General features: G+C 44.3%; 1 protein-coding gene and 1 long non-coding RNA gene across 3 annotated transcripts in view; one reads left to right on the plus strand and one right to left on the minus strand.

Annotated features, from left to right (window-relative positions):
- Positions 1–4,421: 4,421 nt before the first annotated feature.
- LOC127014164 (uncharacterized) lies at positions 4,422–6,032 on the minus strand. 2 transcript variants are annotated; one of them, XR_007766154.1, is made up of 3 exons: positions 5,982–6,032; positions 5,418–5,509; positions 4,422–4,780 (listed from the first exon to the last, which is right to left on the minus strand). It is a non-coding gene; the product is annotated as an uncharacterized LOC127014164 (long non-coding RNA). The 2 variants fall into 2 exon arrangements; XR_007766153.1 differs by lacking the exon at positions 5,982–6,032 and having other exon boundaries at positions 5,418–5,714.
- Positions 6,033–6,373: 341 nt separating this feature from the next.
- Positions 6,374–15,545, plus strand: part of ZNF318 (zinc finger protein 318) — a 28,197-nt gene continuing 19,025 nt past the window's right edge. The window contains exons 1-2 of the mRNA XM_050893308.1: positions 6,374–6,739; positions 11,913–12,058. Of these exons, the coding sequence (XP_050749265.1) occupies positions 6,374–6,739; positions 11,913–12,058 (512 nt within the window). The remainder of the gene's footprint in view (positions 6,740–11,912; positions 12,059–15,545) is intronic.

Here is a 15,545-nt window from a genome sequence, read left to right on the forward strand (position 1 = left end):
CCAGGGAGGCCGCTCGGAGGCGGGAGCGCCGGGCCCCGGCCCGAGGCCCGGCCGCAGACAGCCGGGGAGGCGACGCGCGAGGGCCCTGCGCTTGGGAGCAGTTATCGTCTCTTCCCAAGCAGCTCCAGCTCAACTGCCTTTAGAGTGCCGTGCTGCCGCCAGGTAGGTGGCAAACCCAAGGGAGTTCAGGGATTCGGTCAAAAGCATGAGGCCAAGATAAGGAGGGGAATCAAATCAAACACCTGCAGCTCGTTCAGACTTTGATCTCCTAGTTAAACTAAAAATCAGTCCCCAGTCACAAACAAATGTGATTTGCCCCGAGATTCCTCTAGTTCTTTCCCGGTGATCTTATTTATCCCTCCCTCCCTTCTGCTATCATATCTGGCCCACCACATCTGGCACTCCATGAATGTTTTTATACCGACATGCACCATACGCGTGTTACAGACTTGCAGCGTAACTGTGTCGACCAGCACAGGAATACTTGTCCACCGCTGTGCGTCCAGAAGTCAGCACCGGCAGGTACAGCCCAGGCAGAACTTTTATGGGTATAAATGTGCTTTTATAGGTACAGCGGTCTTTGCTCATAGCAGATGACATTACTGCAAGAGCACTTTGCCAATAGATCAGTATACCCAAAGTGGCAGAGCTCTCCTAGCACAGTAATAGCCATATAAAGCGAGATCATTATGTTAACCTAATACAATCATCTGAATAACACAAGTTAAACAAAACCACTCAGTTTTACCTGTATTGTGCTCAGTGGCTATGAGCACAAACATGAGTCCAGAGCATAAACACACACATGCAAGCAGCATCCCCAAATACGACACTCGGTCTTTACTACAAGAGCACGTTGCATTGGGGGATGAGTAAATGCTCAAGTTTCCAGCTGAGAGAAAACGAGCCTGAGAGGACATCCAGCCTCATCCCCTCCAGACTGTTACACAATAACAGGAGTGTGCAGTAAACATCACCACACTGTCTGGCAATTTTAGCTGCTACTGGTGATTTTTATAGCAGATGCTCTGGATGTGTCGCTTTCCCAAACCCTCCCTCAGTATTCTCCTCTTGGCAGGGAAAATTAGCATATCCCTGTAAATAATTCATCACATGTAGCAAACTTTACTTTCAACGCACAGCTCATCAGAGCTACAGTGAAGCGTTCTCTGAGCTTAGAAGCGTTATCAGTGGGGTGCCGAGGGAGGAAAGTACCAGTAACATTCCTGTCTGAGAAAACAGAGCAATCTGGCTGAGGGAGTGTGGAACAGCAGAGATAAGAGCAAGAGCTTGGAGGCCACAGTACCCTTTAATCATAATTTCCTTGAAAGGAGCAGGAGGAGAGTGCGGTTTTCCTAAACCTATATATATGTATCCGTGATTAATTGTTGTCTCTGAGGATTCTGATTTCTCACAGCCCTGAAAGTTATCTTTGCCTGTGTGTCAGAGTTGCAAGGCTGCCTTTTCATGACCAAGGTAGCTACTGATACTGTACACTGTGTGTATTTGGCCAGTCTGCTCTTTCTCCCACAGGTCATCCAAAGGCTTCTAGACTAAACTTTCCTGCAGAGGCTTTGATAATAAGTTTTATGTCCTCTCTGCTCAAGGAAGCTTCCCTTCAAAAAAATGCTGTGAAAGCAGCAAACTCTCAAGACAGCAAATAGGGGATGTGTGAGGCTGGAGCATGAGCTGCACGCAAGTGAAACTTTCAGATTTTGTGGTTCTGATGTCTTATTTCCAAATGAAATAAAAAAACCCAACAACCAAAAAAACCCAACCGAACCACCACTTCCCCGACTTAATAAGATACCAGAGAAGTTCTCAGATATCAGGACAAAGACCATCCTCTCTCTCTTGAGCTAATCACACTCAGCTTTTCCATTTCAGCCACACTGCGTTCTAGCGTTCTCCTTTTTCATACGCTGCATTCTGCTTGCTCATCTTTCCTAACCATGTTCAAAACCATGAACTTTTCTACTTCAGCTGAAAGATGGACAGCTTTCAGATGCCACGGATCCCTTTCTGCTCCAGGCAGCATTATTTACACTTATATGGGAAAACAAACGTAAAGGGTATTAAAAAAAAGGAACCCTAGGAGAATACCAATCCACCCTAACTGATCTGAAATCACTGGTGCCTGTTCTGCATAAGTACGTTTAAATAGGAGCACGGCAAGAATCTAAATAGACATTCCTCCTTTTCCTGCTTCCTTTTGGCTATTTCCCCTCTTCCTGAATATTGCTGCCTGTGACATTTACTGCTATGTATTTGACTGATTTAAGGTGTGCGCTATGTGGAGTACAGGCTTGTGGGTATATTGCTTACAAAGTACCTTGCGCGCTATAAATAATCATACACCTGACATTTATCAAAAAATCAGAGCATTCAAAATGGAAAAACCACCCCAACATCAGGTTTAATTTAATCCACCCCCACAGGCCAACGCAGGCCAGATTTTATTCACTGTCTACTATCCAGAGTTTTTTAATGCTCTAGATTGATATACCCACAGCGAGGAAGAGCTATCTGGCAAAGGGAGACTCCCCCCCCCCCCCCCCCCCCCCCCCGAGTTTATTTTTTAACAGATTACTTAATACCCCTCTCAGGACTTGGAGTCAGTGAATGAGTGTAGGCTGCATGCCCATTCCACTTCCCAGCTAAAAGTAAATATTGAGCTGAAACAGAAGCGAGCCTAGACAAGCCTTAAATTCAGAAATATCAACCTTGTAATTATAGATGTAAAATCTCTGAAAGCATTTGTCTGTTTGGATGCGTTTTCTGTGCTCCCAGCCAGGGCTCTGCTATCAGCTGAACCATCCTCAAATTCCACGACGTCATGACCAAGGCTTGATTACTTGGCTCAGTCCAAAATTTTTCATGAATGGGCTGCTTTGCCTGGACCTGAAGACACAACATACATATTTTGCCCTGTTTTCCAGGGGAAAAATTAGTGCAAAGTTCAGAAGACAGAGGTATATCTTCCACCATGCCTTCTCACGAGAACATTCATTTTGTCATAAAAACATAGAAATTGTCTTTGTTCTTACTAGTAGCCTAGCCATTTAACATAGAGGGAGTGCTGCATGGTTGTCTCGTGCCTCTGGATCTAGTCTTGACTCAGACATAAGACAGTATAATAAAAAATTATAATTAAGGCCTTATGTTTTTCTCTGTTACTGTACTGCTTTTTAACCTAACGGTCCAACGTGAATTAATTTCAGTTCTGATTTCTATTTACTTGTTCATACTGAGCTACTGCTAACTTTTCTCATTCTGTTCTTTTCTTTCTCAATGTTGTTTGCTCCCGTGACTTTCTTATTTGAGGCCTAATGAGAATTCAGAGACACCTTATTACCCCAACATTGCCCTCAGCATCCAATTAGCCAAAATCTCTCCAAGCAGCAGCTAATTGCAAGTTCAAAGATGAGCTTTGGAATTCCAAAGAGGAGTTTGGGAGCTGAACTTGTAGCAGAGCAGACTGACTGGCACCTCCTTTGTCCAGTCAGAGTCTGGAGCACCAGTCGCAGGAGTATTACAAAAACCTCTGCAAAGCAGGTCAGGACCTTGCCTGACTTTTTCAATCCCCAAGACAAACTGTAGTGCTTCCTCTTGCAAAGACGTGAAAACTCTCAATTTGCTCTGCACCATTGGGCCCAAATTTCAGTACTGATTTTAGGAATAATTTAACTGAATCCCACTATGGGTGCTCAGTCCCTTTAAAAACTTAACTCAGTAAGGCATGTGATTGAAAGATGACACTACAGCTAGTACACAATGAGTTCATAAATTGTAGTTGTAAAGCGATGCTCAGTAAGATGACAGGGTGCTACAAAATGCTAATGAACACTAGTCAGTCAAGTATTTTTCTCCAACAAATGGAATTTTTCTCTTCTGAACTCTTTTAACACCACAACATGTAGGCTGTTTGCTTTCTTTTTACCATTCCTCCCTTGAGCAGGTTACTTACTGGTGTGCAGACAGACATTTTAATGAACTTTCTGATTAGTTATTAGTATCTGGATTCCTTCGCCTTCCAAATGCCACTGAAATCCATCACCAGAAACCACCAGGACATCTCCTGTAGACCTCCTTTGGATACAAGGCAAAAAGAACTTAGAAAATATTTTCATGTTCTGGCATTCTGCAAAGCTTTTACATATTATATGCATAACTATATAAAACTCTGACAGAAAAAAAAAAAGAATTTGCTGGGTTTCTTGGGATTGTGGCTTTTTACTCTTGACTGTTTTGAAACCGAACGGTGGTTTAAAACCATTTTTTAAAACTATTGTAAAGAAAGCAACAGCATGGAAGAGATGTCCAAAACCAAACAAGTCCATTTTCTCCCTCTTGCTAGGCTGTTTTTATGTATTTCATATGCTCAGTGAAACTGAGCGCTTGATGCAGACGCCTGACACTAATGCATGAAAACGTGGTTTTCCTTTTAATGAAGAAACAGAACGCATTTGGGATAATAGCATATTCCTTATAGTGATAAAGTACTTGGATGTGATCTACAATACAAAGCTAGAGGGGAAATTCCTATGTACACATCAGTTTTGTAGTTATCGTAAAGCACAACTCTGTGCCTCTCTGAGTGTCACCAAGCCTGCTGCTTAGGGTAGTTAGTTGGAACAGGTTGAGTATCCATTGCCTCCACCGTCAGTGCGTTTTGCTCCCACCAGAAGTAGATCCGCAGTCTGCTGGGCATCTTCAAAGATGAAATTCTTATCCCAGAATACTTAGAATTGAATTAAGGTCACTGATGAACGTTATCAACCTTAGGAGAGAAGGGGGAGGAGCGGACAATGGTAACGGAAAATAAGATAGTCTTTATATAGCTCATGCTTATTTTGACGATTGGCATAACTGAGCGTATTTCCTGAGCCTGTGTACTGGTGCACTCACTCAGAAAGCGTCAAGGTGGGGCAGTTAGTTTTAATACACAATTGTACCCAACCACTGCCAGCAAAAATGCCTTATTATAGTATCAGACGGACGCCCACCCATCAGCCTGCTGCTCTTTGTTGCCACAGCTGTAAGTGGTATGCTTCAAATGGTGTGTTACGTTCTAGCAAACACATTCCCAAAAAACACAGGCAAAAATTCATCCAAGTCTGCAAAAATTGACTGGGTCTTCAAATACAAGCCCTCACATGTCATCTAGCTAATAATAAAATACAAATCTAATGCATGAAACTTCTCCCAGTTTCTAAACAAGATATGAAGGCTCAGGAATTTGGGAAATGGAGAATTTTATCAGAACCTTCATTTCTCTGCATTCATTTCTTTCTACTGCTAGCCCATTTCAGTTAATTGAAAACACTCTTCCTCCTCCTCACCAGAGACAGCCCTCAGCATGAAATAAGAGAAATGTTTCATGCTTCACTTACAAGAATTGAAACTGTCATACTCACTTGTCTGCACTAAGCATGGTCAGTAGCGGGTGCTCAGGTGAGGAGAGGGAGGAGGCAAGAAGCGATTCCTCCCTATCATGTCATCCCAGCTCCTGGCAGTCACAGAAAGGAAATTTGTTCAGAAACTTTCTGAGCTGAAGGCTCGGCATCACCTCAATTGAGCAGCCAAGGATTGCTCTTGAACACACTTCTGCTTAAGGACAACACCCACACCGACAAGCTCCACAGCACAGTGCAGGGGAAAAAAAACCAAAGCCCTTTGGCTTTTGGCTTCGACCTAGAGGGCTGCTGTCACCACAGGCACACCAAGCTGCAGCAAGGCCCGGCCGAGGCCCACTGCCTGACGGCGCACTGCCTCACAGCCCATCCCTCGGCGTCTCCCCTCAGCCTCCGTGAGGGGGAGGCCCCCCACGGCCGCCCAGGCGAAGCTCCCTCTCTCCCTCCCCACCGCCTTCGCCCCCCGCCCGCTCTCCCGACCGGGAGGGCTCCCGCTGAGAGGGGCGGCGCAGCGGGAAGCCTCGGAAGAGAGGCAAATAGGATGGAGCAGCAGCCGCCACCGCGCACCCAACCGTGTCTCCCTCGCGGCCACGGGGGACCAGGAGCGGGGAGGAAGGAAGCGGCCCCCGGCACCGCCGAGCACGGCAGCAACACCCGCCTCCCGCCGGGCTTCAGCCCGCCTCACCACACGTGACTGGGCCGCGGCGACCGCCATTTTGTGCGGGCGTCCCCAAGCAACGCCTCCCGCCCCCCCCCCCTTCCCCGACCCGGGCTCACCCCGCCCCCCCCCCCCCCCGCCCCCGCCGGGCTCGGGGGTGCCTGGCTCGGGAGCGCGCGCAGGGCGGCCGGCGGCGCGCACGCGCGGGGGGCGGGGGGGGCAGCTGGAGGGGGGGGGGCCGGGTCAGAGGAGCTGGGGCGCCCGCGCAGGCCGCCGGGACCCCCGGGCCGCCGGCGCCATCATGTACCGCTCCAGCAGCGGCCGCTCCGGCCCCTCGTCCTCGTCTTCCTCCCACCGACTGAAAGAGGGCAGCTCGTCGGGGTCCCGCGCCTCCCGCTCCAGCACATCGGGGCCGGGGCCAGGCCGCGGCCGGCCTCCCCCGCCGCCGCCAGCCGCCGCCGCCGCCGCTTCTGCCTCGCCGCCGCGCTCCGCTTCGCCCCGTCCCCCGCCGCGCCGCCACCGCTCCCCGTCGGGCCACCGCGGCGCCTCTCGCCGATCCCCGTCGCCGCACCGCAGCAGGAGGTTGCCATCGCCGCCGGGAGGACCGGGGCCCGGGGGGACCCGGGGCCGCCGGGGGAGCGAGCACGGAGACGGCAGCAGCAGCCGGGTAACTACCGCCGTGCGCTGAGGGGTCTCGGTGCGGGGCTTGTCGCGCCGATCCCCGCCGCCTCCGCGGCCCCCGGCGATGGCGGCCACCGTCCCCCGCGCCTTGACGGGAGGTGTCTCTCCCGGCACCGGCCTCCCCTCAGCGGTACCCTGGCCCCCCGGCTGTGCCGTGTGGTCAGCCCGTGTCGCCGCCGGCGGAAGGGCGGGAGCGGGGGGCAGCGGGGCCAGGGCCCCAAACTTGGCGCGCCGGGGTCCTTGCAGAATTGCACCGGCCCTGGGCTCTCCCTGTGCGGAGGGAGAAGGGCCATTTCCCCCCTGTTCCTTAGAGAGCCAAATGAAAAAAAAAAAAGAAAAAAATTGATTTCCATTTTAAGTAATGTTTTACCTTTAATTTCCGTTACATTTTTATTACTCTCTTATCGGTTAGAGCCATTTTAGATAAGGCTCAAAGATGATGCTATCTTTTGCTAAGGCAAAGAATGTAACTAGTTGCTTTCCTCCATTTAACACTGGTTTGTGTTATTTTATAAATATCGTTTAATTTATGGGAAGATAACTTTTTTAATAGGATGTTGAATGAGTACTTTGTCTGAGTTCTTCCTGCTGTCATGGGCATACGAAGGAGACTCTTACAGATTTATATCTTTGAGAGGTATTCTTTGATAGGCACTGCTTTGTAGTTGGAGCTGTGCACAAGGTGCTCCAGTCTTCTTGCTCAGTCTTGGCAAAATCTGATTTGGGCATGTGAAACACTGGTTTGGCATCTGAAGCGATACCATCTTGGATGCAGACGCCTTCATACTAAACCAAAGTGTATGGCTGTACTTTTTTTTGAGCGGATGGCATTAGCTCACTTGGGTTTTCTCTTGTTTCTCCTTGATGCAGTGATTGTCTTGTCTGATAACTGTTACCTGTGGTGTGTAGTAGGTTCACTGTGTGTTTGTGTTGAGCTGAAAGAAGAGATTTTCATACTGGGATATTTTAGGCTATGGTTCCATGGTCACTCAATCCAGCACGTGTACAATTAAAAAGAACAGTACACTCACTTTTTCCTCTTGCTCTGCAGTATATTCTGCCCCCTCCCTTGTGCTCACACTTGTATTTGTGAAGTTGCAGGGTGAACTGATTTGAGGAAACGATGTGGCTGAAAGTCAGTCCAACAAAAATACATTGTCTGCTATGATTCATTGCATGATGGGACCCCAAGAGAGAATGGGGATTGCCCTTTCTGGTGGTGGTACAGGTTCTTATTGTATTTCTTTGGAGCTGTAGCCATAGAAGAGATCACAGGTGATTGTAGTGGAGTTAAAAGTCAGCTATTGGTGCTATTTGTTATTTAAAGGTGAGCTGTCCTGAAGCTATGGGAAGATAGAGTTGTATTTGACAGTTAAGCCAAGCCGGGCTGAGAAGCTTGCCTGTGGCCATTTGTTTTTAGGCTGCATTTCACCGTAGTTTCAGTCCTGTAAGTTGTCTGTGGGGTAGCCCTGCAAATTGCATTGCTAGTAAGATCCAGGTTGAAAATAAGTAATTTTTTAAAAGGAGGTAATTTTTAATCTGATTCATGTCAGTTTGTGTTGTGGCTCGATGGACAGTTGCATGGTCACAGCTGAGGGGATAATAAACTGGGATACAGGAGCAGAACTTTCTTAAACTGCCTTCACCATCACTCAGTCTGCCATTTCACTCTATCCGTGATAGGCTGTGAACCTGTACCAGCTGTAACAAAACTTTCAGTGCTGAATCTGTTGGTGGTTCAGACCGGAGAAATTTGAACTAGGAGTTTTTGACTGGAAGCCTCCCACTCCCCCTTTAGGGGGAAAAAAAAAAGCCACCAAATCCCCCACTTTACACAAACATTATTCTTGACAAACGCTATTCTTCCAGTGTTATTTTGCACCCTTCTGGTTCAAGTTACAGTAGTCATCTCAGTAAATTGTTACAGATTCTTGATGTTTTTCTTGACTATTCTAATTTCAGAGAAGAAAAATTGAGAAATTATTAATCCTAGAAATTAGGCTTTAGCAAGTTAGCTAGTGCTGAATTGCTGAGCCAAATAGATTTTTTGTTTATTTACAAGAATATTACTGCATTTAAGGAAAACCTTTCTCTAGGAGGCAGCTCTCACAGTAAAAGGGATCTTGAGACAATTAAATATAGCTCTTTAACTGGTATTGTGCCATCTCTTGCATATGCTAAAGCCCAGTGTCAGCAAGTCTTAGAGTGTATATTGTGCACATTTTTTCCATGGAAGTTTTTGTCCACCAAAAGGTGTTTGACCAACACAACTTCTTCTTTAAAAGTGATGTTATAAAGCATAAAATGCATATACACGTTGATTTTACTTTTTAGAAGTACTGTTTACAAAGTTAGGATTCATTAGAGAAGAATAAAAGCTGGGATTATGCTGATGTTTTCCAAACAGTGGAACTAAGTGTGATGAAAACAAAGCAGACAGCAGATACGTTGGGTCAGCATGATCGGGTAAAGTTTTAATAAAGTTTTCAGATTTATATGACTTAAGACCCCCTTTCCAGAAGTTTGAGGATACAAAGTGTGGAAATGTGGAGAGTTACACAAATGTGTTAGTAAGTGGCATTTTGGAGCTGTCACTGAAAGGAGATGAATTCAGACAGAAGACTGAGGAAGAGGAATTTAAGCTGCAACAAGGAAGGAGGACTTGGAAGAGGGGAGTATATGCGTAAGGGTAGAAGATGTAGGATGTAGAATGAAGACATTGATGGGGTAAGGGCATGGGGTTGAAATGCAGAAAAGTTTTGAGTACAAGCTCTAAGTTATTGTCTGTACTCTTCATATGAATTGGAGTATGGAAGGTCAAGCCTTAGAGATTTCTTATTCCCTTTTCATGGTTCTGGGAATTGTTTTGGCTTGGGTTTTTTTTTTTTGAGATGGAGTGCATGCATTCCCAGGTTATCAGCATCGTTGCCCATTTTCTCATGCATAACTGGGATGCTGACTGCCAGTGGAGCTGTGTATTGGGCATTGTAAGTATGGATGGTGTTAGTTTCTTAGGATCTGGGGAAAACTTTGTGGGAATTGGAAGAGCATGGAGTGACAGCAAAGGTTTGGGGTGAGTATTGAAAAATGTAATGGAGGAGAGGAAGGTCAAGGCTGTACAGTGAGAGATTTTGGTGGACTTTATTTGTTCTTGCAAGGCTGACACATGCTGCTTTTATTTGTCCCTGCTGACCTGCGTGCTTGTTCTTTTTATAGTTTCTCTCAGCTTCTTTGCTTTCTTGTAAAAAAATTGGCTGAAATTAGAGGACTGGAGTAAGTTGGGTCAACAAAGAAAGAAGAAATGAAGAGCTGGTATGCAACCTGTGCAGTAATATGGCAATGGTAACTGCAGTTTAGGCGCCAGAACAGGAAGGGAGGAAAATGCAGTGCAGTGCATAGGTAGGAATGACTAGTGGTGGTGTTCACTGCTCCAAATGAAAAAGCTGTTAAAACTGGAATTTCTCAAACTGAAAAAAAAAAAATTGTGAAGTTCAAATATGTACCACCATAACTGCTGTCTCTGGGCAATCTGTATGGCAGTCATAGGCAATCCTAACATCCCAAACTTTCTAAATGTAAACTATTTCTTTCCTTTGCCCAGAAGTTTGTTCTGAGACATAATCATCACTTCTCTGCCTCCAGTTCCTGGAGATGGTTGTCATGTATGTGCCGAACTTGCCAACAGTCTTGATGGCAAGAAGATGCCCTTCAAGATAATCACTTCTTGAGGCAGCCCTCAAAATTCAGTGTTATACTGGGCATAGGTGAGCCTTCAGAGTGTGTTTGTATGAGACACGTGCACCTTGTATATGTTGTATCTCAGCCAGGCTGTTGCAGGATCGTATTGTGCTATACAACACAGTTTGTCTTAGAAAGTAATTAAAATGTTTTCTGATAAATGCTGGGATTCAGATTAATGGAGCAAAACAGAAATCACTAATATGTTACCTTAGGACAAGGTTATGTGCACAATGGATTCTAGTGGAGGTTTGTACTGCAAGTAAATTTTGTTCAGGCAAATTTGTGAGGGAATTCTTTTGCTTTCTTGTTGGAGATTATGTACTGTTCTTTGTTTGGTCTCTTGGAGGATTGAGCTGAATCTGCTGCATCTTCTCCGGGTAGATGCAGACAACATAGTGCACCTGCTGCTTGCTACTGCAGTTTTCAGCGGTGAAAGCAATATGCAGTGCACAACTGGTTTGGCAGAACTGAAGCTCGTTCATTGCTTCCTGTTAAGCAGAATCTAAACCATGTTGGTTTAAAAAAGCAAATCAAGTATCTCTGTCTTCAGGCAGTCTCATCTGTTTCTTATGGAACTCCCCTTACTTTGATCATTCCTGTATTCTAGTACCATATTCTAGAATGATGTGAGGCATAACTAGTTAAGCATAACTTACCAGTAATGACATTTTCGGTATTGAGTATGTGTCCAAAGGAAGGTCTGTGCAGAGGCAGTTAGCTCAGGCCTTCTCTGCTGTAGTTTTTTCAAAGGCACCTTTACTTAGCTCTGGTTTAGCTCTACCAATAATAAATAATGATAATAGGAATTCTATTACAGAAGGTGTTACTATATAGTCACTGGCGTTTTTAGTGTTATGTTGTGCTTATCTGCTGAAAGAAGCATGAGGTGAGGAAAACTGTTGAAAACATCACTGCTAGGAAAATCTTTGTTTACACTGGTTTATAATTTGGTTCATGTTGTTACTAAAGTTGGAAATGGCCAGAAATTCAGACACTTTTATTAAGAAATTCCTGGCACTGTTTTTTATGCAATGTTTGTTTAGCTGCTTCTCCTCTACAAAGAAAGGAAGACAGCAGCAAATCTGGGACTTCTTGAACTTCTCTCTGTTTTTCCACCTTCCAAAATGGTGCTTTATGAAATGTATTTTTGAGTTGAAAATTTCCCTTCTAGATAATGTAAATATAGAGCGTGTTATTGGCAGCTGGGATGAGAAATGAAATGCAGTCAACACCCTCCTGTTTCTTTAGTAACTAAAGACAATTGAAATATTTGGAGCAATTGTTCTTCTAGTTTGATTTTTTAATTGATCCATCCACCCCAAGTCTCCTGTGTTAAGCAGGGCAGAGTCACTTGCCTTTCGGTAGCTGAGATTAAAATTCCCTGATTGATGGGCTTGCACTCTTTCTTCAATTTACAGAGACGTTCACCGAGTCTCCGCTCTGAGTCTTCACTGGAACAGAGTTTGCGGATTACTGTTGGTAATGACCGGTATTGCATTGGCACACCAGAGCGAAGGAGGCTGCCTGATAGACTGGGCTCACCAATTGATAACCTGAGTGACAGGTATGGTCCTCCGCAGATGGGGATTCAAGTGTGTGAAACAGTAAGAACATGGGAATGGCTGTACTGGGTGAGACCAAACATCTGATTAGCCCAGTGAATACCTAGGGAACGAGGGTAAGAGGGCAAGCATGTAGTGATGCTTCCCTGGAATACTCCTCCAGCCTCCAGCAAATTGTGGTACAGGGGATTCCTGAACAAAAGTCGCTGCCTGTATTCATAGTAACTAAACAGATATTTCTTCTCTGATTTTTGTCAACTGCTTCTAAAACCCATATAAACTAAAAGTGCCCAGAGTATATTGCAGGAGGGAGCTGCTTCATTTGGCAGTTCGCAGCTTCAGCCACCTTCTTCTGTTTCTTGTGAACCTACCTAGTCCTGACTGAAAGGAAGGTATGGATAGCGTAAAGCTTCAACTTCCTCATTTATTGGCAGGAATAATCTACTTTCCTGATTTTTGAGAATAGTCCAGAAGAAAGCTCTAGTGTAGCTTGAAGAAAATTTATTATTTTGACTTTAAAAACCCTGCAGAAGAGAAGTGAACATAGTCAGACAGTCTCATACATGATAAAATAAATGTTAGAATTCTTAGGGTCCCTTGATTGGAATTGGAGAGAAACTTAGTTAATGAAAGAGACGTCTTTTATGTTAAAAATACTGCTGTGAAGTATAAATATTAGTAGATACTGTTTGGAAATCTTTGCCTTCAGTAGGAGAACAGGTATAATCTGGCAAAAGGAAGTAAAATCAGAAGACTTTGTGCAAATAAAATCATTCTCTTTGTCTTGAATTGTGAAGTTAAAGATGGCATAGTTTGTGCCCCAGAGCATACAATTGCAGTTTCACGTCAGGGATAAGCATCCAGCACAAAAAAAGCACTACAACTTCTATTTTTGATGCAAATATCCCAACTGTTGGGGGGGGGGGGAGGGGAAGAAAAGGAAAAGAGAGGAAAAAAAAAGGGAAGTGAGCAGAATAAGTGAATTTCCTGTCTTTCTCAAGTGTAAGGTTAAGTTTCAGCAGGTGTGGAAAACGAAATGAGAGTTTAGTTTTCAGTACTGTCACTTTTACGCCTTTACCTCAGTTCTTCTGGCATCAGTGTTCAATTTGTAAATCCCCTGTGCAGTCTGCAGTCTTCTGAATGAAGTGAGTGCATATGCCCAGGGAGAGTACAGTGGTTGGAAGGAGCAGGAAATGGAATGTAGGAGAACTGGCACTGCTCTGGCAAATCAAGAACATGCGGGGCGGGGGTGTGTGTTTGTCCCATTGCTTCCTTTCTCCAGTGAGGTTTTGTATTTAACCTGTTTTGTGGTTACGATGCATGATTAGGAGTAACATCAGGTACAGTGCAGTTTATTTTAACATAAGAGTGAAAATGACGAAGAACTTTATCTCTGTTACAGGACCCATAGATGTAAAAAAATGGTCAGAATAGATTTCTGAGAAGGTGTAAAAGTGACGGATGAATCAGAATGAGAATAAGAGAAAGTGAGACTGTGTTGACCTCAGTTTTTAAGTGACTTCCCATATATTTTTAGTGTAGGTATGCAAGAACTCCATGTGGTTACATTTATGGGGTTTTTTTTGGTCCAGTCTCTTTGTGCTGGCTGCACTTGTCTTGAGTGGTGCCCGCTGTCCAGAAGCTTAAAGTGTGTGACAACCTCATCATTCCTTAGCTTTTCCTGAATCTTCTAGGTACTGCTTCTGACTTCCAGATTTCTTCACTGTTTAGCCATTTTGGTTGTTTTTAAAAGACACTTTGTATTTGGTTAAGGACATTGTTTATCATGTATTTTTTCATCATGTATTTTTTTTCCCCTCTGAGAGGCTGCCCTGGTACTGGGACACTGACTTTTTATCTATCACTGGGCTTTGAAGTAGCCCTGATTGTGAATCATCATTGGGTTTAATACTGGGCATATTGCATTTTTATTTGGCATGTGGTATGTTCTCATTCTCATTTAAAAAAAAAAAAGAATAGAGTGTTTTCTGAAGATGTCTCTTCAGAAATTTTGAAGTAATTGGAGCAAATAATTCTGAATTTAGTTATTCTCAGCTATTTTTGCTAACTACTCTACTTAGAGATTTCAAGCAATCACTTTTACAAATTGTTATCTGTCGTTTGCAGGGCCTTGGATTGGTAGAGAGGTTCATTAGCCTATAAAGGAAATAAAATACCAATGGATGGAAATCAGGGATGCTTTTGGATTCTCCTGCAGCAGTAGATTTTCAGGATGTCCCAGGAGAATTTCTCAGGGTGTGTGTCCATGTGCAGGTCCATCCTAAAACATCTGTAAGAACTTGCCCCAAGTTTCTAGGGCAGCTGGCCTCCTGCACATGTCTAAGTAAACATACTGAATGCTGCTGGCCTGTGACTTCAAGGTCACCTAAGCAGCTTCAGTCTTCTACTTCAACAGATTAATATTTTTTTGTCTTCCAGAATCTCAGTCTATCAAAGTGAAGAATATATCTTATCCCTCTCCCTGTCTTCCATCTCTCCCTCTGTCAGTGTTTTTAAGACATTCTACTGCTATCTGAGGTGGCATAAGCTATACAGAGCATCTCACCAATTCTTTCATCTGAGGTTAATCCAAAAGATTAGATGATATCACTGCAGAGACTTGGTCTGTGTTAAGCTGTGCTCTGAAATAGCTTTTTTTTTTGGCATAATATCAAGAGTCACAGTTGGCTTGAGTATGAACAGCTCATCTGACTTCCTATTCAAAGACTGTGTTAAGGTGGAGTCCTGTTGGTTGCTGACAGCAGAATACCATTATTTATTTCTGTTTCCGTGTATGTGAGTAAATATGCCAAAAAGTAAACTTACCTTACACTACTTGTAGTTCTCTGAGGCATCATGTCGATGTAGTCTGTGGTCTGTTCTGCTTCTCTGAAACTGCAAATTCTGGTAATTCATGTATTCTGTGTTGGTGAAGGAACTGGTATGGTCACAGTAGTACCACCTTGTATCCTCTCTCAGGGATGCAATAGCCTGTAGTGGACATTGCTGGCTAAAAGCACCCAAACCAGTTAAGAGGGACATATCTCTGTTGGACTGTATTTACAGAAAACATATTTAAAAGAATCACAGTTTCTATAAGGCAAGTAATCCTTTTCCTCACACCTGTATTTAATCTTTGGGGTTTAAATTTGCATCTTAGCTGTTCAGAGTGTATTTGGAACATCTTTCTAGTTGTAAGTATAGTAGGTTTGCTGTTCCTTTCTTTCCAAAGTATGATTAAATATTCCTTCTGCTTTGTCACTGCAGTCAGAGCATTGGAATTGTAGGTGACACCTGACAAGCATGCATGCAAATTATTTGCACAAAAATCAGCTGAAGGTGTGTGGTGAAATACATCTGTTGCTCCACCAGGTGTGTTCATGCAGCTTGTATAGGTTTAGCAGGCTCTTCGAAAAGGTGACACTGGGGATAGACATACCTTTATGTAGGCTGTGAACAGCAACATTTATGTATGAAATTTAATTCTAG

Source organism: Gymnogyps californianus, chromosome 3, assembly GCF_018139145.2.
Source record: "Gymnogyps californianus isolate 813 chromosome 3, ASM1813914v2, whole genome shotgun sequence".
Lineage (NCBI taxonomy): Eukaryota > Metazoa > Chordata > Aves > Accipitriformes > Cathartidae > Gymnogyps > Gymnogyps californianus.